General features: G+C 38.9%; 1 protein-coding gene across 2 annotated transcripts in view; it reads left to right on the top strand.

Annotated features, from left to right (window-relative positions):
- The window catches only part of STAG1 (STAG1 cohesin complex component), a 111,149-nt gene that overhangs the window by 56,588 nt on the left and 27,116 nt on the right, over nucleotides 1-27,445 (top strand). For both annotated transcript variants that reach the window (XM_028730802.2, XM_077930047.1), the window contains 11 exons: nucleotides 8,736-8,900; nucleotides 10,543-10,639; nucleotides 17,618-17,694; nucleotides 18,739-18,943; nucleotides 20,136-20,287; nucleotides 21,467-21,540; nucleotides 21,950-22,073; nucleotides 24,814-24,912; nucleotides 25,237-25,316; nucleotides 26,455-26,562; nucleotides 26,791-26,905. In XM_028730802.2, coding sequence (XP_028586635.1) covers nucleotides 8,736-8,900; nucleotides 10,543-10,639; nucleotides 17,618-17,694; nucleotides 18,739-18,943; nucleotides 20,136-20,287; nucleotides 21,467-21,540; nucleotides 21,950-22,073; nucleotides 24,814-24,912; nucleotides 25,237-25,316; nucleotides 26,455-26,562; nucleotides 26,791-26,905 — 1,296 coding nt within the window. The remainder of the gene's footprint in view (nucleotides 1-8,735; nucleotides 8,901-10,542; nucleotides 10,640-17,617; nucleotides 17,695-18,738; nucleotides 18,944-20,135; nucleotides 20,288-21,466; nucleotides 21,541-21,949; nucleotides 22,074-24,813; nucleotides 24,913-25,236; nucleotides 25,317-26,454; nucleotides 26,563-26,790; nucleotides 26,906-27,445) is intronic.

Here is a 27,445-nt window from a genome sequence, read left to right as displayed (position 1 = left end):
TGAACTTAATAAACTTATTAAATTATTAATATTTATTAGGCTAAGCCAGTGGTTTTCAACCAGTGTGCCATGGTGACACTGACCTCTTTCTTTCTTTCTTTCTTTCTTTCTTTCTTTCTTTCTTTCTTTCTTTCTTTCTTTCTTTCCTTCCCTCCTCTGATGCCCTCTTGCGTCTTTGCCTCCCAAAGGCTTGCACTGCAGCAGCCCTGGCTATAAGCTCTGCATGTGAATGGTGCCTCTGGGAGGCATCTCCCTTTGGGGCAGGGGGGCGCAGCTCAGAAACCAGGGACGGCAGCGGCAGCAGCTGCCCAGAGGACTCCCAAGGAGAGGGGAGAGGAGAGGAGGCTGAGGGACCCCTCCACAAGGGAGGATGTTCAAAAAAGAGTGAGAGGCTGCGAGCTCTGCAGGCAAGGGGTGACATAGCTGGGCTCCTAAGCCCCACAGGTGCCACAGAAAGAATGTATTTGGTTAAGGGATCCATGGACTCAAAAAGGTTGAAAACCTCTGAGCTAAGCCATAGTTCAGCAGTGTGGTGGGGAGCTGCCATGAGCTTCTAAGATCTTTCCCCCTTTCATCCTTCTGCATAGCTCAGAGGAAGAATTCTGCCAGGTTTAGTCTCTCTTTCAAAGAGGCTTGGCTTAGTGTTATGTATGAACTTAGAATCCTGGTTTATAATCCAAAATGGTGAGTTGCTAAACGTAAAGGAACTGGCAACACCTGGAGCTCTAGGATCTGATTTGTGACACCATTGTAGGAGATGGCAACATTTTGCTGTGTTGCCTATAGAGCCAGAATGACACATGAAGGGCTTCAGTAGCTGATGTGTATTACTCATGTACACTGAGTGGAAACTAGCAATTCAACAACCAGCAGAGAAACAGCTTCTTCACACTGTGAGCTTTCAAATAGGAAAATATGCAACGCAAAATGCTTCTTTGAGACTTTCAGAGGGAGGAAGCAAAGAAGTAATACATTTACTTATTTCACATGAATCTTTTGCAAGTTAGCTGGGAACAAATCTTTTGTATTAGAAATCTTGTGCATACTGATAACAACAAGAAATTACCTGAATAAACATTGGGGTGAAGATGGCGATGAGTAAGACTACTTGTCTTTGAACTCTGCAGCCTGTTCACGTTCTGGTTTGTTTTTATTTTGCATAGTCAGTTGATTCAGCAGTGTTAATTGCAGCATACAAGCAAAGAGCCCATCTGTTTTACTTTTACATGGGATTAAAAATCATGTATTTTAATTGGAGTGAATATTGTTTATTGGAAGGCTAGTTATGTATTATTAAATTTACAGTTTTTAGTCAGCTGGCTTAATTTGTTCTGAATTGTTGGTCTTGAAATGACAAGGCAGAGCAAAGTTTGAGATTTTTGCAAGTGTTGTGAATGGATTGGAAGTAACAAGGCTTAAAGTGAAGAATAGCAAGCAGAATGAGTCGGGGGCCCAAAGAAATGGAGGCAGGGATATTGATGGAAGACAGAACTCACAATGTTAAAGTGGTCTGAGTTGGATATTTGTTACTCGTGAGCTGGAGTAACTGAAAACAATGTATCCTAATGAAAAATGCTCAGTAACTTTGATAACCCTTCCTACCCTTATTATATGCATGTGCTTTAAACTGCAGTTTAAACAAACACTCTTTTAATAGAACATAAGGAAGGAAATTATGTATTGAATATATGTAACTATACTGCTGTATTTTGTTATGCTGAAATGTAGTCTTTGCATACTTGATATATATACTTGCAATTGTAAGTGCTATCAGATACTTAGACCAAACACTCTACTGCCACCACTCTGTGAGAGGCTTTCATCAGATAAATAATATCCAAGGGAATATCCTTTTCTGGGTTTCAGTCAGCATGGAATTGGATTGGGTAAAAATACAAAAGGGAGGGAGAATAAAAATATTTCAAACTGAAACAAGAAAAAGTAATGTTCAAACTGAAAAGAAGCGTGACAAAAATAACTATACCATTTATAACAAAGAATACATTTGGATCTTGGAATCTATGCTATACCCAGGGTATATAAGGAATGGCAGGAGCATATAAATGTTTGGAGACGAAAAACAATATCTGCTAATAGATTGTTTATGTATGCTGGCATGTTTGTACACAATATTGCTTTATGGCTTTAAGAAATGAGTGATGAGTGGGTATATGGTATATATGAATATTGCAATAAAATGGTGGAGAAAAAAGCTTGTGTTTAGAGCAATATACAGCGGTACCTCCGGTTGCGGACGGGATCCATTCCGGAGCTCCGGTCAGATCCCAAGGTTTCCGCAACCGGAGGGACCACTTCTGTGCATGTGCACGGTGCAGTAGAGCACTTCTGCGTATGTGTGCACGGCGAAACACTTATGGGTTTGCTGCTTTCACAATCCGAAGTTCACATTACCTGAGGATAACGTAAGCTGAGGTGCTACTGTATATTCCACCTGAAACCCCCAATTTGTCCACAATCAGGTCATGGATGAGGAAGATCTTATTCATAGCCAACCTCGCATTCAAAATCAGCAGCTGCAGACCTAAGGGCTGGCTGATAGGACAGCTACAGTTCCCTAGGTTGGAGTGGGGGCTGGTACATGACACACAGTCACTAACTGTTTGTGCTGTGTGCCCCTTACTGGGGCTTTTAAAAAAGAATTTTTAAAAGAAATTTGTGAAAATTGACCACACCCACTTTTATACCTTAGGCCCACCTCTACAGCTCAGCCACACAGCAGCTTTGACATGCAGCCCCCAGAGAGTTGACCCTAAAAAGGTTAGCCACCCCAATGTAGAGTCAGTATCAGGCCTGCTAATCTGAATTGCTTTTATTATGTATTTTGTGTTTTTATCTTGTATTTTTATGTTGTAAACCACCCTGAAACCTATGGATGAAGGGTGGTATACAAATTTAATAAGTAAATAATAAATTGAGTCAGTCTGTGAAAGGCAGTATAAATATAAGGTGTATTGCAAAGGTGTGAAACCCACTGCCTGCTTACATGATTAGGCCAACCAGGCCTCCCAGCCAAATCACACCTACCTACCGTTAAAAGCATGAAAGTGGCTTGGCAGGCATCTGATCAGCTGATCAATGGTGCTTGAAAAGCCCCAAGCGCATCATGTTCCAGGCACCTGACTATTAGTTAATTGACAATGATTTGGAAGTGCCCCTCAGTGGGCTTTTGCAATATTCCTTTGGATACCACTTAGAACTTTCATACAGTATTATACAAGTTTTTAAAATACATGATTGTTCTGTTTTTTAAAGGAGTATTCTTTTTTCCTCTTCAAAGGAAGCAGTTCGTATTCAAAGCCCTTCCCCAGCACTTAGAATATAAACTGCTGTCTCTGTAGAGGGGGAAATAATTCCACTTTTAGGAGCATTTCTCACTCTGCAGAGACTTCTAAGGGCTTGTTCCTAGCTGACAATGAGCTGAGTTAATGGAAGCCTCTTTGAAGGCATGCTCCCAAGGCTAATAAACTACTTGGCATGTCTTCAGAGAAAGTTGTTCTAAACAACAATTAGCTAATCAGTTATTCTGACCTTCTTTGAGCTTTGACAGGTGTTAGTCACCTGACTGTAACATCAGGTGATCGACAGGTGTGTGATCTTGCCCATCTCCAGAAGTTGGCCTGTGGGAGATGGGAGTGGGTAAGGATCGACCCTGGCAGCTGGTTCCAGTTCCTTACCCCTAGTTTATTGATAGGCAACCTACACAGTAGAGTTACAAGTTGTGCAGACCTTGCCTATATTTTAGCACCACTTGCCTTGCTCTTTAAAGTCAGCTGTTAGCCAATTATGATAGAAATAATGGGACAAAAAGTAGAATTTGTCTTTGGTAAATTTGGGATTTCACAGATTGTGCTTGACTGGCTCAGGGCTGAAGTACACATGCATGTGCATCTCTTGATTTATGATAACTGCCAACTCTGAATGGACAGTAGATTATACAACCCAGTTTCATTGAAGATAATTGTTTTTGAGGAGGTGTAAAAGTTCTGCCTCATGTTATCTGTGGGTCCATTCACACATGCAAGGCCAGGAGTTTCAGGAACAAAGTATAGAAGGGAGTTGGCGGTTAATAGCTAGCACCTGGCGGCCTGCCCAGGATGCTTCACAGAACGTGCCCAAGATGTTTCTCATAGCATAGACAAGAAGGTGCTGTTAGAATCTCAGTAGGTTGGTAAGTTTAAAAGTAGAGAAGGAAAAAAGGAAAAATTACTTCCCTGGCAGTCAGTGCTAATTACAGTCCTGTTATCTGCGGAGCTCCGAAGCCTGCTTGCTAAGCCGTCGCCATCTTGGGTTCCTCCCACATGCAAGGCATCACTTAATGCGTGGGTCACCAGTCTTTTTAGACCAGTGGACACATTTTGGTTTTTTAGAGAGTGCTGTGAATGCTAGTCATAAAATGACTGCTATGGGAGGCATGGCATAAAATTAGAGGGAATACTGTCATAGTGGAGCTTTTCCCGTGATAGTATTTCCATACTGGGAAGACAAGCTGTTGAATTTCTGCCTGTTGTACAGCTACTAAAGGCACACAAACCATATTTCCCCCCAATGACAAGCCTCAGCCAAAGTCTAGGTTACCATCCTGTACCCACTTACCTGGGAGTAAGCCCCATTAAACACAAATAGATGTCTGAGTAGACATGTATCCTATTGTACTATAGGTTAATTATACAATGAATTATTAATAACTGCAAAGTCTTTAGCTATTGCAAACAAATCCACCACAAAAAAGATGCACCCTGGTTGCTTCGGGCAAAAGTACAGTGGTACCTCGGGTTAAGTACGTAATTCGTTCTGGAGGTCTGTTCTTAACCTGAAACTGTTCTTAACCTGAAGCACCACTTTAGCTAATGGGGCTTCCCACTGTCGCCGCGCTGCCGGAGCACGATTTCTGTTCTCATCCTGAAGCAAAGTTCTTAACCCGAGGTACTATTTCTGGGTTAGCAGAGTCTGTAACCTGAAGCATATGTAACCCGAGGTACCACTGTACTACTATAGAGTTTTCAAGAACTAAAATATGACAGTAGCAGGAAAAGAAAGTAGCAGGAAGAAATGGCAATTCTTTGAACCCCAGGAATTCCTATTGCCTGGTGTCCAAGCAGCTCACTTATCAATGACAGGTTTGACTTACTGACAAGTAGAAGCAGCCAGATTGACTCATTTCAAAGAAATTGCTTAGATAGGGTACCTGCATGCTTTGCTTCATAGCCTTGTTTTTAGGAGGGCTAGACACCTTCTTTAAAAAACAGTTGAACCCCAAAAGTTCAGTGTCTGGGGTCTCTGCCAATGAAGGCATTTACAGGCACCGTGGCATCTATGGGCACTGTACTGATGACTCCAATTTAATGTTTCAATCATCAGTCTTTTAAATTTCATTGCTATTGCTGTGCTAGGCGTCATGCAGATTGCAAATCAAAGCAGGCAAGTCCTACCAATATTTCATATTACAACAAAATAAGATGACAAGATGGGGGATGGGAAGGGGAAAAGAAAATTTAAAGTATCATCAATATAAACAAAATTATTGCATTTGTCAGACAGCAACAAAGTGCTGATTTACATGTATTAAAAATGCTGTCAACAGCAGAAAGCCCAAGAACAAGCTGTGAGTAGGGAGGGAAGAGCAGGAATAGAGAGGAGTTGGAGCATGTAATGGTTAAGAAGTAAAGATTCAATCTGTGTTAAGTGCAAGATTGAATAGGCAGCCAATGTGAAGTACAGGAAAGAGGAGAGAGATTATCATTGCAAGACCTGGGAAAGATTGGCAATGCTCCAGAATTAACAAATCAAAGGCTGAAGGTGAGAAACTGGAAAACTTGCCCAAAATACAAAAATCAATGTGTGAAATTAAGCCTGACCTGGAGTTTGGCAGTATTCTTAGAAAAAAACTGAATAAATCTTAGAAATATTATAAGGAAACCACAAGATTTAGCACTAGAATGAATCTGACCAGGAAAAGACAATGTTGAACCTAAAATAAGAGGAAAACTAGAAGGTGAAGAGAAACATTGCCAATATCCTTTGAAAGTGAGACATTAGAATTAGGTGAAATAAATAGTAATTCTGTCAGTAGTCTATTGCTCAAGTTCATACAGAATGGCCAGGCTATGATTTGGCTGTCAAAAACCTTGATGTCAGCTTGCAGGCTCCCTCCCTCCCTCTGGAGTCGATTTGCAAAATATAGTTTGTCAGCTTTGATCTCATGTGACATCCAAATTGCCAAACCATGCTTATGGCTGTTACTCTACCTACAGAAGTGCCACACAGATGAAAATCAAAATCAGACGGACTAGATTTAACACATGCTTTGGCAAAATATTACAGGAAACAGAGTAAAATACAGGGATAAGAACTTGGGGTAACTTGAGAAGATTTGGTAAGAATGCCAAAATAATAATTGAAATTGGGGGAGAGTGAAAGGGAGATGGGAGATAGAAGTTTCTGAAGCAGGTAATTAAAAACATATGCTTTGAAGAAAGCAGGTGGCGCTTGTCGGAATCTCCGCTATGACCGAGCTGATAAAGCTCATCCTTCGACGATAATTAACGGCCTGAGCCTTTGATCAGGCTCCAAGCATGCTTCCCCATTCAGCAGAGTGTCCAGCACGCAGGGAAGGATGAGAAACACAGGCTACATTGCTAAGAGTTTTATTCCTAACTACGCAGACAGAAAACACATCCTCTCTCTGTGAAAGGCAGAGAGCAACTGAAACAAAGGAACAGGAAACAGTAACATCACATGTCTCCTGTCTTCTGTGAGACTTCCAACAGTCTGGAATGTGTGGAATGCAAAACAGAGTCTTGTGACTCCAAAGCACTACACAGTGGCAACACACAGAAACTAACAGCGCTGTGGTCTAAACCACAGAGACTAGGGCTTGCCAATAGGAAGGTCGGCAGCTTGAATCCCTGCGATGGGGTGAGATCCTGTTGTTGGTCCCTGCTCCTGCCAACCTAGCAGTTCGAAAGGACGAAGTGCAAGTAGATAAATAGGTACCGCTCCGGCGGGAAGGTAAATGGCATTTCTGTGCGCTGCTCTGGTTCACCAGAAGCGGCTTAGTCATGCTGGCAACATGACCCGGAAGCTGTCTGTGGACAAACGCCAGCTCCCTCGGCCTATAGAGCAAGATGAGCGCACAACCCCAGGGTCGTCCATGACTGGACCAAACGGTCAGGGGTCCCTTTACCTTTACTTTGAAGAAAAAGCAGAAGCATAAACTCTAGAAGAAGAAAATTGATTGCTCAATGAGAGCAAGGACAGAAAGAAAATCAGCATAGGAAAGAGAGGTACCATAGATGGAGAGCCAAACAGTAAAGAGATTTTAAAATACCTCAGCTACCTAAACACCTGAGTAGGCTTGTCTGAACAAAAATGTTTTTAGCAGACACTGAAAAGGTTTTATACCAGAGGAGTATGTGTTCACATTGCAAAGCAAGGTTTGCTTTGCAATTCAGACATGAGGATGTAAAGTGGACATGCTTGAAAGTGATTGGTGCAAATGCCAATGGATAACTACTTGCTCCTCAGCTATAGGAAGGAGGACTTAGGAGAAACAGGAAGATATCTCAGGATTTTATTTCTAAGTTGAAAACAGCCCCTTCATGAATGGAAGAGGGGTTTTTTTTGCTCACAGAACCTTTGAAGCAATGCCAGAATACACTATTTGTTGTATTGATTATAATATCCCTGTTTGTTTTTCCAGTGTACCTTTTGGGTCTTGTAACTGGAAATAAGGCCATAACACATGACCAAAATGTTCAGCTCGAATTTTGCAGCCTTTTCCCAATTTTCTTTCATTTTTAAACTTTGCAATCATGGGCGTTAGCTACCTAAACAAATTTAAAGTAGTGCCTCTTTACAAAGTACTTCAAGGTTAGTGGAAATGTTGAACTGGGAGAGCTATCTACTGTGCGGCATTCCATTCATTCACACATATATCCATCTATCCGGGTTTTTTAGGGGAGCAACCAACCAGAGTTGTTGAGCTTTCTGCAAAATAGCTTCTCTTCTTCGCTGTGCTGCCTGCAGCCTCTGGTGCACAGCCACTACACTACAGAGGTGCTGGAACTCAGTTCCACTGAGTTCCGGCTTGAAAGAAGCCCTGCATCTATCCATCCATACATATATCTGTTTAAATGACTTTGATCCAGAGCTAAGCATGCCAAAAGGATTGGCAGAAACAGACTTTCCTTGTCCTGGTTCTCTCCCCCAGAACTTCCTCCCAAGAGCTAGAACTAAAGAATGGGGAACCCTGTTATTCTTTGCTGAGGAGGGCTGGAGAGGAATGGGGATTTCTCAAAAATTAGGAGGCAATGCTTTTTGTGAGAAGCTGCCTCATCAAGGATCCCTGCCATACTCACACCATTCTATAAGGCCCCCTGACCCTTGAAAGAAGCTTTTTTCGGAGATTGAGGAGCTAGCAGCAAGAGGAAAAGTCAAGTTCTGTCAGCTGCGTTTGGCATGCTTATCTCTGGATCCAGCCCTGTGAACTTAAGGTATGCAATTGTTGTGTCATGTCTTGCTAATGTCTTGAGATTTTTTTCTTTAAAATATAAAGCCATATAGAAGTGAAATGAATAATGAAGATGCATATTTAAAATGCACTGTTTTTCTTGCTGATAATTCAAAACTCTGGACTCTCAGTAATACAACTGTAAGTATAAGGATCTGAATGATATAAAGGCATCAAGGTTCTTTCTCCCTGCTCTGTTTCCCAGTCTGCCAATAAGAAGCCTCGAAAGACTCCAGCAGAAAAATTCCGTTCTGAAACTGGAATAAGAGGAACAGGTCGAGGAAGAGCTAATGGTCACCCCCAGCAAAATGGAGAAGGGGAACCTGTCACTTTGTTTGAGGTGGTGAAGTTGGGCAAAAGTGCTATGCAGGTAAAATTATGGGTGCCTGTTGAAGGCTCTGTTAAATTTTAAAAACTAGATTTAGAACCCTAGTACATTTCCAGAAAAGTTTTCTGGTAGTTGGCACCACAAAGTACTTGAAGGAACAGCTGGGTAAATTCCCAGCAAGGAAATGCATTGACCAAGTACAACTATTGTGGATTTATGAGCAAGGGTGGGGTGGGGTTTTAAAGGTATTCTTAAGAGATGATTCCTTTTTGTTACCAGATTATTGGTTGTAAATCAGTATCTGTAACTTACTATTGTTAATATTCTATTGAGTCCCTCCAAGTATGTATTTATATCTTAAATAAATAACAAATTCTGTGATTGTTGGCATTCACTGAAGTTCTTAAATAATTATTTCAAACAATTTAAAAAAAAATTGGTTGTGAAGGACTTTTTTGTATTCCAAACCAAATTAAAATGTACCGTGAGGTAGTTAAATGCCCCCCAACAAGCCCATGTTATCTATTTCCTCAGATGTAGTTTTTGTTTGAAAACCCCCATGGGACTTTTTAAGGAATCCCAATTCATTCTGTTGGCTGGCACAAAAAAGTACCCCAAACACAGGAATTAGTATGAAATTTCAGGGAATACTTTTTGTCTCAGCCGTTTTTTAAAATTGTATGAGAAAAAAGCAACGTGCAATGGTAAATGGCTGAACTTCGGGGATGTTATTTACTTCTGTGTAAGTGACTGTTTTGTGGGTTTACGTATGTGTAGACCAGATTTTAGAAAAAATCATTGGATGAAACTATCAACATTTTGAGAGTACGGTAGAGGGGTAGTAATTGCTAAAGTACACAGCAACTGAGGGCTAGTGTACACAGTCTTCCTAAGGAAAAGAGCAGCTGAATATACGTTTGAAACTGCTGTGCATACGTATCAAAATTAATAGGTGGGCATGCCACATTCGAAGAGATACTATTAGGCCATAATATACTTTCATTAACTTAACCAAAATGCTCATCCACGAAATAATGGGAAAGCTTTTAAATTTGACACTTGGACTCAAAATACTGCGTGCACAGAAGTAGAAAAATAGGAAAAGATGCTAAAAAAATAGTTGCTCTAAATATGAGCTACAGTTTTAGTATATGTGTGTTGAAGCAGACACTGTGGGATATGGTTTTGATCACTAGGTTGTCCAGTTTCTCTGTGTGATGGAAGGAAGTCTAAGGGTGATATCCAACCCAGTCATTCTCAGAGCTGACACATCAATGACTTAAGTTGGATATCATCTAAATACACTTACTGAAATAAGATTGCTTCCTCTTTTTTCTTTTTTTCTTTGAGTTACTGCTGACAAATTAGAACTATTCCTCACATTAGTTCTGCATGCATATAATTTTTATTGTAATTCTCTGAAGTCTGACCTAAATGAAATTAACTGGATTTCTGGTGTACACTCAAATTTATACCCCCCCAAGAGTTGACTAGGGATAAATGTGGCCTTTGAACTGAGAGGGTTGCCCTCTTCCCCTCTTACAAAAGGTTCTGTTTATACAAACTTGGGATGTCATGATAAACCACCTGGATTTATTTGCACTTTTTGAAGAAAACAACTAAAATTTTTAAAATAAAAAGTTCTGATGTGAATATCTGAATATACCTTCTATTTTATTGACAGTCTGTAGTGGATGACTGGATTGAATCATATAAACAAGATAGGGACATAGCACTTCTGGATTTAATCAACTTCTTCATCCAATGTTCAGGATGCCGAGGTAAGGATAAGTGATAAGAGTTTTATAAAACTGTTCTAAATCTGTATAACTCATCATCCAATGTGTTTCTTGAATGGGGAATATAATATGTGGTGTGTTACCTAAAACCTGGATAGATAACTTGTATATCGTGTATTCATGTGTTTTCCTGTATGAACACATCTATACTAAGAATGGTAATAAAGAAGCAAGATTTTTGAAAGAATAATCAAGCTTAGGTATTAACGCTTAGGTACCTGGTAAACACATAAGAGCTTTATTTAACTAGAATTGAGCTGCCATATTTTGTAATATTCTTTCTCCATAGTTAGGAAACTTGTACTTCAAAGTTAAAGAACCAATGTATTTTAAAGGGCATGGAAAAGAATATGGAATGAAGTATTTTCATATTTGTGGTTATGCAGCCAAAGTTACACCACCACTGCACAAGAGAATTATTAGCAGATTAGTGGCAACCCAGAGATTGTCAAATGCTTAAAAAAACCACCCTTTAGTAAAACCCAACAACAGGGGTAATAATAATAACAATAATAATGTCCTTTAAGAGGTCAATGACACGGAATCTTGTGTGAGCAAGAGTTGTGAGGAAACTGACGTTTTGGTGGGAAGGGAGAATGGAGTGCCTGGAAAGAAAGGAAAAAGTGACACATAAGATATAAAAATGTCGCAATAGACCTGTTTCATTGTCTAGATATGCCATTTTCTGGTCTGTACTGAGAAGCTATTTTAAAATGTCCCCAGGGATGGAACAGAGAGCTTTTAATGCAAGATTTTAATGTAGCTAGGACTGAACCCAGTCCTCTATATCCCCAAATGGGCCACTGAGGGTTGACCCTGCTCAGTGGGCAGACTGCCAAGTGACTGTTGGGGGCGGGGGAAGGAAAACTAGGATAATGAGCATGGAATGGCTGGGAAGCTAAACAGAAGCACTTCAACACTGCAAGAGTTTTGTGGCAAAATCACTTCTTTTTTCTTTTTTTCCTTTTGTTAATTACTATTCATTCGTATGACAGACAAATCAGCATATTTAGATAACTCTGATGTAACCAATGAGGGTCAGGAGCTTTTCCCGAGTCCCAACATTAAAGGTTTTTTTAATCTGCATTTCAAAGTCAAAAGAGAATCACAGTCCCTTGTAGTTTAATTATTATCCTGAGAATGTGCATCCACGTGCATTATAAACAATTCACTCTTGGAACATACAATTTTCTGGAAGGTTTCTGGTATTTTTCTTTCCCCCATTTACAACGTCTTGTAATTTTACGAGTGATGGTTTTATTAGTTCGTGTGTTTTATCCTCTTCTTCCCTCCCCTCCTCAGCACATTAGCTGAGTTTGTCATGCTGCTTCACATGCCAATAAAACCAGGTTTTATGGCATACTATATTTTGAACAATGTAGATTTAAATCAATTTAATTTAGAAGCTTCAGAATTCTCAGCCATATTAGCTGAGCTAAAATTATCTGGTTGAAGCTAGGGCTGTAACAATCTGCCTGCTTTATTAAGTCTTCTTGTTGTTTTCGTTTTGTGTTTTAAACTGCCTGGCCCCTTTTTAGAAGTAAAGGAAAATACAGTTATCCCAGGATTGTTCTATTTTGTTGAATTATATGACTGAAAGCATACTGAATAAGATCCAGTATGAAGGGGGGGGAATCATAATTAAATCTATGTATCCTTCTATAAACTAATCTTAAATTTAGGCCATTATCTTTTGGCTAGTATTCTCTGATAGTTTCTGATTCCAGTGTCTGGTAAAGGGACACACCTGTATCTGCAAGACTTGGAATTAATTCTTTTGCTTTGCTGGAAATAAGTCAAACCAGCAATCAATGAATAATTGTTTGATTATTGATCCTATTATTGCTTTTCTATTATTGATAGCTGGTCTTGCTACTAATATTTGAACATTAATGATTGTCCTGTATTATTTTAAAAAAAATAATACAGTTTTACCTAGGACAGTTAGTCACTTTTATGGTTCTCCAAGTTATGTAGCACTAATACAGACTTGGAAAGAGAAAAATTACATGAAATTTGACTTCTTAGAAGCCAGAGACTTAACTCACAGCTAATTTAATATAACCAAGCTCATTTTCAGAGAAAGGTCATTGCAAGATTGCATTTTACCCAGACAAAATCATTTTTGTAAGGAATATGGTAACTTTTAAAACATTTTATTAAGAAATCCCAGTGGAATAAGACATGAGCAAATACCTAAAACCAGATAAAGCTAATAACAGAATATGAAAACTTGATGGCTGTCACATGATTTTATACCCATTATAGTATACTCACTTTGCTTAAGGGTAAGCACTGTGGTGGTTGGTCTGTGTGGTTTTCTATGTGATGTTCATACATTACTGATTGGTTTTTGAGACTAGCACATGTTTGGACATAGAGAAAAGCCCGCAGAAGGGAATTGGCAGAAACTGACTTTGCTGTTTCTCCTTCCCTAGCACCCCATTCAGTCTCCAACTCCTGTTGAATGGAGTGAGTTGTGGTGTAGGGGGAAAAGGGAATTCCTCTCTCCCCCAAATCAGTCACAGGTAACTTCCATGAGGAAGGGGTAGGGATATCTGCTTCTTCTAGCCCCCTACTGCAAACCTCTGCAAAATCTGCCGTCCCAGATGGGCTCAAACCCAGGGAGTGTAAAATGCAATTTGTTTGTTCAGAGGGGACTCTGGGATTGCCAATACTATATAAGCAAGAAACTACAGTAGCTGGATATGTGCAGCCCCTATACATGTTTGGCTGACATAGGACTGAAATGTTTAAATCTAGTTTTAGAAACATGACTGTTAATTCTTGTACACCGCCCACAGGACTAGAGTTGTATTTTTACTCTTGCAATGCAACTGCAGTTGTTTTCTCCTCACATTTATCCTCCACAATTCCTGTTCTGTCAAGGTAACCAGAACTTCCGAATGTTTACAAATATCAGTTGAGATTCAAATCCTAGTGTCTTTCTCTGGTAAATATAGAATGCTGGGCAGATTGCCAGGCTATAAATAGTGATCACCAAGTCAAAGGAGAATATGTAAATGGAGGACTAGGCAAGCCAGAAAAGCAAAACAAATTAAAAAAGCCTCACAAAATTATGGCGATAATTTTTTTAGTAAGTTTTTTATTAAAGATTTTTCATAATTCAGTAAGATAAAACAAACTAATAAAAACAGAAACCAAAACAGAGACAAAGAGAAAACGAAAACACCAAAGGAAGACTGAAAGAAAAAATGGGGGGAAATAAAAAGGACTTCCAATTTTCCATCTCTCAGTTACATAAAAGAAATGATTCAAAATATTAACTCTAGAGTGACATCCAACTGATCTATTTTCTGTTAGGCAATATTTTCAAATCTTTCAACCCAGATGTCTTAAAGATTAATTCATTTTCTGTTTTACACAAAAAGTCCAAAAGGGGTTCTCTAATTATTGTTATTAATAAATCTAACTTTTCTCTAATCGAACATATCAGCTTTGTCTTCAATACTCAACAACCATTCCTCCATATTAAACAATAATAAGTCCTTCCATCTTTATTTCATAATTCTTTTCTTACTTTATATTCATTGGCACCCAGTGCCATATCTTCCATTCCCATTTCCTGCTGTATTTGCTGTGGTTTTCCATCCAGATTTTTTTTTTTTAATGTCCCTTTCATTTACACTTCTTCCATTCTTTTTCTTTTTCCAAGAAAAGCGGCAGAGGTTTGGTAGGTTTCCCCCCTAAATTCACTCCAAGATGTACACAGGGTCCTTTATCTCTACCAGCTCAGAATGTCTCTAGATTTCTCCATCCATCCATGGCTTCATCATTAAGATTAAACTCTAAGCAGATGAAATGTGAGAGCCTATCAAGAAAGTTCAGCATTTATAGTTGCTCATTTTGCTTTTGTGTGCAATTCTTTGTGCTCAAAGTCACACACCCACCCCATTTATTCTAATTAGGGCTGTGTCTTGAGCAGTGCTAGCATCCACTTCCAGGTTCTTCCAGTTAAGAGGTTCAATGTTTGTCCAAATAAGCACATACTGGGGAAAGTTTGGGACTGCTTGCATGAAGAAAATGCCTTGTGATTCTTACTTGACCATTTCCTTTCTTTATATTACGGCAGATTTTGATGCTGTAGAAATCTGGTTGGCTCTTTTCTATCTGTAGAAGCTAAATTAGTGCATTTGGACAGACATTTGTACTGGAACATCACTTGGGTATATTTTTCTACACATGTAACTTCAAAAACCTTGATACTAAACTTAACTGTCATCATGATTGTCATCCACTGCCTGGGATGATACTCCTTGACCAGCTTCTAGGGTTCCAGCTTCCAGGGTCAAGAGAGATACATTATTGAATATGCCTTCCATTGTAAACTGCTTTTCTCTCTGGCCCTTTAATGTGCTGCTAAGGCAGCTCCCTAAGATTTTAAGGACTTAGGTTCAATTCCCCCTGAGTTTATTTTAATTAATATGTTCCTGAGTGCGTATTTTCTCAGGAGATTATCAGATTCGTGTGCTCTGTCTATGGAACCAAAGTGGTGCCAGTTCTAGGACTTACTGACAAATTAAAAACTGACAATTCACTGGGCATCCATCCAAGACTTCTCAAAGAACCCCAGTGTGAAATTGCTGACCTTCTAACAAAAATAAGTAACATCTCTAAGATTGCTTCTATAATTGAGGACTGGAAAGTGGCCAATGAAACATCTTTTTTTTAAAAGAAAGAAAGAAAGAAAGAAAGAAAGAAAGAAAGAAAGAAAGAAAAATGCAGGAGAGATTTGGAAAATTACAGGTCAATTTGCTTAATGTCTATTCTAGTAAAAACTAGTAGCAGACATTGTTAAAGATAGAATTATCGAGCACGTAGAAGATTGAGTCTTGCAGAAGCAGAACCAGCATGACTTCTGCAAGGATAAGCCCTAAGGTTTTTTGAGAGGGTTAACAAGCATATATATTGATAGAGGTGATCCAGCCACATTTCAAAAAAACTTCTGATAAAGTCCCTCACCAATGACTCATGAGTAAGCTCACTAGTCATGGGAAAAGAGAGGATGTTCTCTTGTGGATCAGTAATTGGTTAAGGCACATAGGGCAGAGTTGTTGTTGTTGTTGTTGTTGTTGTTGTTAGATTTTATATACTGCCCTATACCCAGATGTAGAGATGAGTCCTCCAAGTATTAGTATTCAGACTTGCTCTTGTTAACTTATTCATTAATGATAGAGAATTAGGAGTGAGCAGTAAAGTTGCCCAATGACACCAAATTGTTCAAGGTGATACAAAAAGTGATTGCGAGGAACTCCAAACTGGGTGAATGGGCAGTAAAATGGTAAATGAAGTTCACTGTGTGCAAATTGAGGGGATGTACATGGGGCATTTCACATATATGCCAATGAAGTCTAAACTAGTGGTGATTGACTAGGAACGAGGCTGTGGGACTGTAGTGGATACCTCAATGAAGATTTCAACCCAGTGTGCTGAGCTGTGAAAAAGGTGAATTCCATGTTGGGGCTAATTATTATTTTCATCCCATTCCATTCACGAATCATTATTAAACAGGATAGGAATTGAAAATAAAACTGCTAATATCATAATGCCATTATACAAATTATGGTGAGACAACACTTGGAATATTGTGTACGTTTCTCATTGTCTCACATCAAAAAGGATATGGTAGAGCTGGAAAGTGTTCAGAGAAGGGCATCAAAATTATCAAAGGTTTGGAGCAGTTCTCCTATGAGGAAAGGCTACAAGATTTGAGGCTTTTTAGTTTAGGAAAAAAGGCAACTAAGGGAGGATATGATGGAGGTGTTAAGATTATGCATGGTTTGAAGAAAGTAGATAGGAAGAAGCTTTTCTCATACTGGAATGTGGGGGCATCCAATGAAGCTGAATGTTGGAAGATTAATGACAGTACTTCTTCATACAATGCACCCTTGAAATATGCTCCCACAGGATACAGTGATGGCCACCAACTTGAACTTAAAAGAGGACTAGGCAAATTCATGGAGGATAAGGTTATCAGTGGACCATAGCAATGAGGGATATGTTCTGTTTTCATTATTGGAGGAAGGCTGCTTCTCAGTACCAGTTGCTGGAATCACAAATGGGGAGAGTACTATTGCATTCAGGTCTTGCTTGAGGACTTCCCATAGCCATGTGGTTGCACTGTAAGAGCATTAGGTTTGGCCTGATCTAACAGGGCTTTTCTTTGGTTCTTAAACATTAAAACATCAACATTTTAAATCTATCTATCTATCTAAAACATTTTAAATCAAGCAGCTTCAAATAGCACATTAGAACTGCAGCAGTTTAAAACAGATTCAGAGTAATCAAATATTAGTTTAAAAGCAGCTTTAAATAAGGAGGCCTTTAAGGCTGGTTTAAAACCATCCTGATGACAGGCCCTTAATCAGGGTATCTGGAGGCAGTATTAAGGGCAAGTTTATATGGATGCAGATAGTCCTTAGCATGACTTGATCTCAAGCTATTTAGAATGTTAGAAGTCCGCACTAGCACTTTAAATTGGGCCTCAAAACCAACAGGTAACTAATGTAGCTGGTACAATATAGATATTATATGCTCTGGCGTCTTGGCCCCAATAAGCATCTAGGCTTATGGCGGCCAAGTACCAGCCAAAGCTTCTTTAAAGGCAGGCCCACATAGAGCACATTAAAGTAGTCTAGTATAATCAGGCTGTTTCATAAGCTTCAGTATTCTTAGTAGAGAAGAGGAACAGCCAATCCTCAGAAACAGACGCAAGTCCTCTCTTACTGTTTCACTGGTGAAAGGCTGCACTTATATTTCCTATTATGCTCAAGTTTTATTGCTGGCTACCAGACATAATCAGTACAATGGGATTTGATGTGGCTCCTCATTTGCCATAATGTTCTTTAATAGGTAGTTCAGAATATCAAGATATGCAAGATAGGAAAAACTCTTAAGTAGAGTAAAATATGTATGTTATGCTTATTCATTTTATTACAGGCACTGTAAGGATTGAGATGTTTAGGAACATGCAGAATGCAGAAATAATCAGGAAAATGACGGAAGAATTTGATGAGGTATAGTATTAAACATTCTGAAATGTTTTGAGCTGTAGTTAAAAGTGTGCTAAGAGTTCTCCAGGATAGGACCGGATTCAACAAGTCCTGCTGACACAATGTGGTTCTCCTTCCCCTACACCACCACCCCAGTTGCCTGGTGGTGATGGTTAGAAGACATACACACCCAGAACAGTGTGCAGGTGAAGGAAAAGGGAGACAAGCAGAAATGATTTCGCTGATGGAGCAATCTCCCTAGCACTACTATGAATACAGAGTTTTATTCTGATATTAAATAGCTTCTGTTTTGTCTACCCTCCAAGCTCCAGATTGAGGGGGCACACAGAGAGCGTTTTCTGTAGATGATTTCAGGCACAGATATAGTATTGAGGTTCCAAACCTTGTAGAGCTTCATAGACCCAAACCAGAACGTTGATTTGGGTGGAAAAATAAATTGGAAACCAGTGCAGGTAAAATAGGTCAGTGTGAAGTGTTCATAACACTGTGTCCCAATTAACATCCTTGCTAGATTTTGCATCAGCTGAAGTTGCTAGATCATCTTCAAAGGCAGGATTGCAATGTATTGCAGGAGTTAAAAAAATGGAGATTGCCAGAGCATGGATCACTGCAGTTAGGTTATCCACTTCAAAATAGGATTGCAGCTGGGATACCAGCCTTAGTAAAAGGTACTCTCTGCCACTTTCACTACTTGAGCCTCTAAGGATATTGGTAGATCAAAGAGCACCCAAGTTGTGACTGGTGCCCATTGGGACTGATAGAGCAGAAGGAAGGGAGACCAGCAGTAGGTGGAGTCAGAGCCAATGACAGGAAGAGCCAACTTATTCTAATTCTAATTTTGGCTGAAGCATCCTCCCTGTTGAAAGTTTTTAAATTTAGAAACCTTTGTTTTTGTGTTGATACAATGTGAGTGAAATGTGCTCTTTCCCCTTAAAATAGGTTTCTTACACATAGCATTCCCTCAGTATAGTAGTTGTATGTAAAAGATGAGACTGCTGAAATCTAAACTTGTGTTAAATATAGTATGTGCATTTTGTCTTCCTTCAGGACAGTGGTGATTACCCACTTACGATGCCTGGGCCACAGTGGAAAAAATTTCGATCAAATTTTTGTGAATTCATAGGAGTTCTAATACGACAATGTCAGTACAGCATCATTTATGATGAATATATGATGGACACAGTGATCTCACTTCTGACTGGTTTGTCAGATTCGCAGGTCCGAGCTTTTAGGCATACCAGTACACTTGCTGGTAGGTACATCTTAAAGGAAAGTATAATACTCCTATGCATAAGAAGCTAACTTATCATTTTATGTATATGAAGCTAATTATGTTTTGTTTGGGAGCGCAGAGATGAAAGGCAGATATAAGCACTTTAAATAAATAATAAAAGACTGTAAACATAATGAAAACAATATGAGCTGGACATTTATTAGCAATTGTTTTCTACATTCAGTTTGAGCCACTGACTTTCTTCAGTGACTATGGGAGAAAGGAAATGGCAGGGACAACACTGAGGTGGGAGAAAAACTTGTTCTATGACCAACCATTGCCCCATTTCTACTATGTGTTCACTTACAGGTCCTTTGCTTTACTGGACAATTTACTACCACTTGGAGATTGAGGTGGAATTTGAATGTAATGACAAAGAGTGTTTTGGGGGCATATGCCTCAGACTCCCACACCCATTACTTACTCTTCAGGCAGAGGCAGGAGATTAGAAGATTCTGTTTCTTTATCAGTAAACCGTAGTTTGCCATTACCCACAAACCAGGATCCCAAATGGTTTGAGCAAACCAGTTTAACATGTTTGGTTGCATCCTCAAGCTATGGTTTGTCACTAAGTAAAGTATGCATTTCTAGACTCTTTTTCCACATGAAGGAAAGGGGGGATGGAGCACATGGGCTCAGAGTGCATACCTGTTTCTTCCTTATAACCACCAGCAATTAATTCAGCCATAGATTTTGAAATTTAGGAGCTATAATGTCTAAAATGTAAAACAGGTCTGCTATTGTCTATGAAAAGAAGGTCTCATATATATATATATATATATATATATATATATATATATATATATGCAGGTTTTGGTGTCCTCGGGTGTCTTCCCGTGTAAAAGTTGGGGTGTCTAGGCGACGTTTCGACGAGGTCTCACTCGTCATCTTCAGGCTGGTGCTTTCGGCTTCTTGTTACTGGAACAAATATATATATATATATATATATATATATATATATATATATATATATAAGATTTCACCTACAGTTCTTTGATGACATTGAAAGAAGTCTTTGAGTGGAGCCTGGAAGAAGCTATATATGGTAGCCTTGGTTTTTATTTTTGAAAAAATAAGTTATTTTAAGCATGGAAACCAAGCAAAGACAAGCAATTTCCATCTGGTTTCAGGGACTAAAATAGCTGCCCTTTTTATTGCACATTATTTCTAGCTATGAAGCTTATGACTGCTCTTGTGAATGTTGCCTTAAACCTGAGTATTCATCAGGATAATACACAGAGGCAGTATGAAGCTGAGAGAAACAAAATGATTGGTAAAAGAGCCAATGAAAGACTGGAGCTTCTCCTTCAGAAACGAAAAGAGGTAAGTCAATAGACCAACACTGTTCTCCTTGTGTAGTACGTTTCCCAGAAAGCTAGTTGAAGACGTTTTATTATATTAAAATCCTCTGAAAAGGATTCCATGCACAGAAAGGAGAAAAATCATTGCAATGGGTTGGACTTGTGAGGAAGTATCTGACACATTTGCATTGTGTATCAAGAATTCATATGAGCAGTGCATGTAAGTTATCAGCATGGAACACCAAATTAATTTTTCCATACATCCTGTTCATTTGGCAGAACGCTTGAATGAACTATTGAATAGTAACAGAACAAATGGTTTTTTAATCAGCTCACCAATTAGCACTGAGTGGGAACAGTTCATTTTTTAATGCCGTGGACAAGAAATAGAAATTACACTCACATGCTCCCTGCTCTGCTGCTAGGCTGACCTAGTCCTCTCAAGGGAGCAAACAAGATAACTTAAGGAGCAGACACAAGACTACCAGCACGAAAGAAGCAGGGAGCTTTCAGACAGCCCTTGCAGCTCTTGTTTGAACTGAGCAGGAACCTTCACTCAGCTGATGAGCAGAAATTAGATCCTGCTGCGTTGGCTGTGCAGGTGCACAGCCAATGTGTAAGTTAACCCTGTACTCTCACCCAACAACTGATGTCACCAGTGATGTCAGCAGGTGGGCATGGTTATGGGGAGACTGGCCCGTGAACTGGAGGTTCCTCATTCCTGATATCTAGCTTGGGTCATATCAGTGTTCAAGAGATCAACTAGGATATCAATAGGAGCACTGATCCAGTTCAACAGGAAAGTCTCCAGGAAAATAATGGGAAACCAGATTCAAATGTCTACTATGATAAACTACCGGTAATTTAGTAGGTCCTCCCATATCTGCAGAGCATAGAGACTGCTTCTACCATAACCTTAAGCATGTAGTGATTTGAACATAACAGAGGAGCCACCTGATTTTCCCCACTCACAAATCATCCTCCTCTTACCCGGAATAGAAGACAAAGTCATGAATATGATCTACCATGTGCTTCAGGCCAGATGTTATTTAAATTAGGCCCATGATTTACAGGTTTCATTAGACAACGGGGTCCCCGGTTCAGATATTCAGAAAAAGAATAAATCTAGGAACCGATTTTCTATTGGAAATGATTATGTTATTAATCTGAAATTAATAGGTAACCTTAATTTGCATTTCAGCTGCAAGAAAATCAGGATGAAATTGAAAATATGATGAATTCTATTTTCAAGGGTATATTTGTCCATAGATATCGGTAAGTGGAGCAAGTGCATTTTAGATGTAGGTAGTAGTAAAAGATGTTAAGTTTCCATTTTTGCTTAAAATTTATGAATGCATTCTACAGTAAAAAAAGAATATAATTTCAGTTATGCACACACAGGCTTAGTTATAATGGTATATGGAGACTAAAGGATCAGGCCAAAGGCTTCATGGAAAAGTTACATTTTGAAAAATAAGAAATGGCATTATTGAAGTCTTAGGGGAGACAGTTTTCAGCATGAAGAGCAGCAAGGGTTAAAGTGCTGAGTGATTTGAGGGGCAAAATTGTGATATTAGAGAGGGTTAACATTGTGCAAAATGATGAAAAATTGCTCTCTCTATATATATGTACACACACACAGAAGAAGCAGGGAGACAAATTATTTTCTTGCCTTTTTTCACAGTGATGCTATTGCTGAGATTAGAGCTGTTTGTATTGAAGAAATCGGAGTATGGATGAAAATGTACAGTGATGCCTTCCTGAATGATAGTTATTTAAAATATGTTGGTTGGACGCTTCATGACAGAGTAAGTTTTACATGCACTAACATAGATCTCCAGAAGCATGCTCTTTTCATGTGCTGTGCTTGTTTAAATGCAAAAGAAAATTCTGCATTCTTCATATTTCTTTCTAGCGATATTGTTAAATTATATTCAATTGTACCTGGTTTTCCTGATTTATTTATGTATAACATTATTCATAAGTGTCTTTCTTCATATTACTTTTCCTCATCTCTTGAAAAGCTGTGAATCCTTGTTATGGTCATCATGAAAGAAGCTTCTTAAAATGAAATACATATATTTATGTGGAATCTTCATAATTGTCAGAAAGAAATGTAGCGATAGTGATGGCATTTATGTTCTAATTTAGGCTAGTTCAATTTTTCCCCTTATGACTGGTTCTACTAACTTATATGGATCAGTTTTCACGACTGGGAAGAAATGGAAGTTGTTAAGTATTAACCTGTTAAAGAAAAATCAGTAGTGCCGGATTGAAGACATTATGTGTTGTCTTGGTTTATAGCCTGCAGTTCATTAGCACAGTTCTTTATATCTGGTATTATAGCAGCAATCCCCTCCAAAACTGGCAGTGCTTCTGAAAAATTAAACTGAGGCTCTTGCCAACATGCATATTCTGTCTGCATTATTGGCCAGCAACATTATCCTGTTGGCTAATAATCATGTTCTGACAACCTGAGAATGTTGATCCATGTTTGAAACTAGATTACAGGCAGCAACCACTTTAGGCATGTCAGATATGTGCATGACCACACACACATGCATCGCACTGAACCTGGAAGTGACCAAAAAATGTCACAAAGAGGGGCGGGGGCAGAACAGGTGTTTGCAGGCTTTTTCAATGGTGTTTCAAATACACGTCATTTCTCATAAATGTGCAGTACCTTGGAACGTAATCCCTATGTAAATTGGGAGTTGTATGGTGATAGAATGAAGTTTTGAATACCAGGTTGATTAGTCATACTGCCTTCCTTACAGTGCTCAAGCACCCATGCCCTGAGCTGGTTGTAGCAGGATAATTCAAACAGTTGGTACTGGTGGTCTGTTATTTAAGGTGTAGATCTTCCAGCAGCCCCCTGTTGATCCCCTTTAATCTGGAAGCAGTAAAGAAGCAGTTGGCTCCTTACCTCTCTTGCCCTGACCTAGCCACTGTGATCCACGTGACGGTCACCTCCAGACTGGATTATTGTAACTCGCTCTATGTGGGGCTGCCCTTGAGACTGACCCAGAAACTCCAGTGGGTGCAGAATGCCGCGGCGAGACTCCTTATGGGGTCCTCGCTGCGGGATCACATTCACCCAGTGCTATACCAGCTGCACTGGCTCCCGGTGGAGTACAGGATCAGGTTTAAGGTGCTGGTTTTAACCTTTAAAGCCCTATATGGCCTAGAACCCTCGTACCTACGGGACCGCCTCTCCTGGTATGTCCCACGGAGGACCTTACGGTCTTCAAACAAAAACATCTTGGAGGTCCCGGGCCACAGAGAGGTTAGGCTGGCCTCAACTAGAGCCAGGGCTTTTTTGGCCGTGGCCCCGAACTGGTGGAACGCTCTGTCACAAGAGACTAGGGCCCTGCAGGACTTGACATCTTTCCGCAGGGCCTGCAAGACAGAGCTGTTCCACCAGGCCTTTGGCCAGGGCACAGCCTGACCTCCTCCTTTGGCAATCCTCACAGAACTCTAGCCCAATGGTTACCATTAATTTGATTTGAACTGATTTATAATGAAATGATTTTAGAATGTTGTATCATTTTACTGTTGTTAGCTGCTCTGAGCCTGGCTTCAGCTGGGGAGGGCGGGATATAAATAAAATTTTATTATTATTTATTATTATTTCTGTGGTTACTCAGCAGCTGTATCCAAAGTTAACTGTTTCTCCACCTGTGTTGTATGAAAATATCTGGAACTAAGTTGCACTGTTGCTGTAATTGCTGCTGCCCGCTTTACCTTTACCCCTTATATTAAAATGATAGCTATGGCTGTTTTTGGCATGGTATCAACTGACAGACTTGCCGTTCTGATTCTTCTCGATGGCCGCAGTTGCCGCAGTCTGTCTTAAAATGTGGACGGAGGGGGCCAAGCTTTCTCTGTATTTCAGCCATAATCAAAAGCTTGAATATTGTTCTGAGAAAAATATTGTAGGAGTTTGAATTAATATATAATAACAGTTTTTCCTGATGGTACATATTTGTTTCAGTTAGAGAACATGGCATTTCAATTTTTAAAGAGCAGTAATCATAGCAATAATGACGTCGTTGCCAATAGTGCTGCTGAGGGAAGCAATACCTCAGGAAGGCAAGATTTAGGAATGGTATGTGATACCCAAGCTGTTGAAATGATACTGCACAGTTCCAAATAAAAGAATTACCCTTCCAGTCCTTGTTAGTGTATAATATTGGATTGCTTTTAATAGTTACTTTTGGAGAGATTTATACACCACACTTCAATAAAATCTCCAGGGCAGCAGGAATTTATATATTTTGCCAATCCAATTATCCTGGGAGGAAATTAATTTGTTTGTAATGAAATCTGTAATCTTAGTGGATAGGTGTGATTTTAGTGTTGTAAGTCATCCCAAGTACTTGGTGGAAAGATGACTAATATAGAAAATAAGTTTGCAATTTTCTATATCATTAATGTTTAAAAATTTCATTCTGTAAGTATTATATGAAATGAATGGTTAGGTCATTGGTGCATGATTTTCTTGAGGATTTGATTACTTTTAATACTTTTGAATATGTTTTTATTTAGCAAGGTGAAGTGAGGTTGAAGTGTCTGAAAGCTTTGCAGAGTTTGTACACCAACAGAGAGTTGTTCCCCAAATTGGAGCTATTTACGAATAGATTTAAGGTAAGTGTGACTTACTATGACTGCACAAAACTTAACCTTCTTTAAAGTCATGTACAAACAAAATGTATCATGAAGCTTACATTTGTATAAATTGTTCTGGTTGCTGAGATGAGCATTTTTTAGCACTATAAGACAACTGGCCTTTTAAAGTTTAAAATCTCATATGGAGCGTACATGACATAGTGTGTTACAGTCCAAACGTTGTTCCTACAGTGTTTTGAGGGGAAACAGCTTGTCATGTTGTACAGAAAAGTTTGCCTGTTAAGACTATTTAAATGTCTTCAACTGTTTCTTCTGAATTCATGTGTGTTCCATCTTTCTCAGGATCGCATTGTATCAATGACACTTGATAAGGAATATGATGTTGCTGTAGAAGCCATTCGATTAGTCACATTAATACTTCAGTAAGTATGTTTTAAAGAAATACAATTCCCATTTGCCAACAATATATTATACTTGCATTGTGTGATATAAAGTAGTGCATTGTCTAAAAAATAAGAATAATAAGAATAATAATTTTACACACTGATGCTCCACTATAGCTATTTTTGTATTACAGTAATCCTCAAATTTTGGTTATTTATATTGCATAAAATGCTCTTTGAGTATCTCTGCCCAAAATGTTCAAGGCAACAGACTCACCCTGTTTGTGAAAAGAGATCATACAAATGAGAGCGTACCTGATGCAGTTCCATCAGTTTTCCATGCTGTGTTTGACATAAAATTACTTACTTAGGGAGCATAATAAGTTTAATTGCTGTGATCATTTCTGCACATCGGCAGGTACAATTCTCTCCTTTTCTGATGCTTAGCAATTAATTAAAGCACCTTCCTCGGGCTACAGCTTAGGCCTTGTTCATACATGGATATACTTGATAATTTTAAGGGATGTTTTGCATTTGTAAGAGTCACTACAGATAGCAGTGTTATGTCCTCTCAGATGAAATACTTCTCAGTGGAGAACATTTGTGCCGTCAGCTGCAAGGCATTGCTGTATTTATACCACTTGATTGCTTAGTGCCTTTGTAATCAGTGCCTGCAGGATACTCGCCTGAGTTAATTAGCTACTTTCAGTTAAATTCTACATCACTTTGAGTATAAATGCTGTCTTCAGGGGAGCCATGTCTGCTTAGGAAAGCCAGCACCTGTTCTGTAAAAGTACTTTGAGGCAATAGGCTGTGTCCAGAGAACTGAAATGGCAGTCCCTAAGGCTGCTAATGTACGAAGGAAGTAACTTTCACCGATTCCCTTCCCAGTGCGGCCCCTTGAAGACCTAGAAAATCTGTTCCCTAGATTCACCTGGACACTCATACACCTGGTGTATTCTATAAAACTAATTTTTACATGGAAAATAATGGTTGGTTTTAAAATTACATGGTGTATTTCAGCATCCCATGTCATTCATGTTAAATACCTTGGTTGAATTTTGAATAAGACCTAGTTAGGTTTTCGTATATTATCTGTTCCAAATGTAATTTTAGGTAGATAATAAAGCTGTAGCTGATTGGTTTGATTCAGGAGGTATGTTTTGTTTTTTTCCAGTGGAAGTGAAGAAGCTTTGTCCAATGAAGACTGTGAGAATGTTTATCATTTGGTGTATTCTGCACATCGGCCTGTTGCAGTTGCAGCAGGGGAATTCCTTCACAAAAAGTAAGCCTATCTAATTTGTCTGAAGAAAATAGCAAAATATTGAGGAGAATCTAGAGAACTACCATTAAAGGCATGGTGCTTAAATGACTAAATTACTTTTATGCTACTTGCTTTTAGGTTATTTTTAAAAGTTCTTTTCTATAAGACTTTATTTTAACAGAAAAGTGGCCCAAAATGTTATTTGTAAAACTGAGCCAGAATATGAAAAGTACTATCTTCTGTTTCTAGACTGTTTAGTCGGCATGACCCTCAAGCAGAAGAAGCACTAGCCAAAAGGAGAGGACGGAACAGTCCAAATGGGAATCTTATTAGAATGCTCGTTCTTTTCTTTCTTGAAAGCGAGGTAAGATTATGCTTTAAATTCCTTAAATTTTGCAGTCTTTTTCTTTACAAAAAATGTGTCTAATAAACTTGTTAATTTCCAAAACTATTCCGAGTCTCTTGCTTATTTAGTTCTGGCACTAAGATATGCTGACTTTGTTCCCACCTCATGTTAAGCTACGAATATTGTTTAACTATGGTTTAATGTGCACTATCAGCATTCTAGTATACGTGGCTCAGAAGTCCAAGCATTGTTTCTCTCTTGCAACAGAAAGAGACAGGTTCCTCACTACAACTTTTTTCTCCTTCAATTTTTAAAAAACCATTGCCCCTGTAGAATTCTGTGCAGCTGAAAGCTGAAAGCTTACTCATTGCATTAGACATATATATTAATAAAGGTGGTATTCTATTATTTTGTTCTAATGAGCCAGCACAGCTACCTGTTTTTGATCTGCTAAGTAAAAATAATTATGAAACTAAATATACTGTTTCAGTAACATCATAGTCCCTTTTATAGTATACCATGGCTAATATATGAATGGCTAATTCATTTTTTTGTCTT

The sequence above is a fragment of the Podarcis muralis genome, chromosome 6 (genome assembly GCF_964188315.1).
Source record: "Podarcis muralis chromosome 6, rPodMur119.hap1.1, whole genome shotgun sequence".
Taxonomy (NCBI): Eukaryota; Metazoa; Chordata; class Lepidosauria; order Squamata; family Lacertidae; genus Podarcis; species Podarcis muralis.
This window is presented reverse-complemented; position numbering and strand designations above follow the sequence as displayed.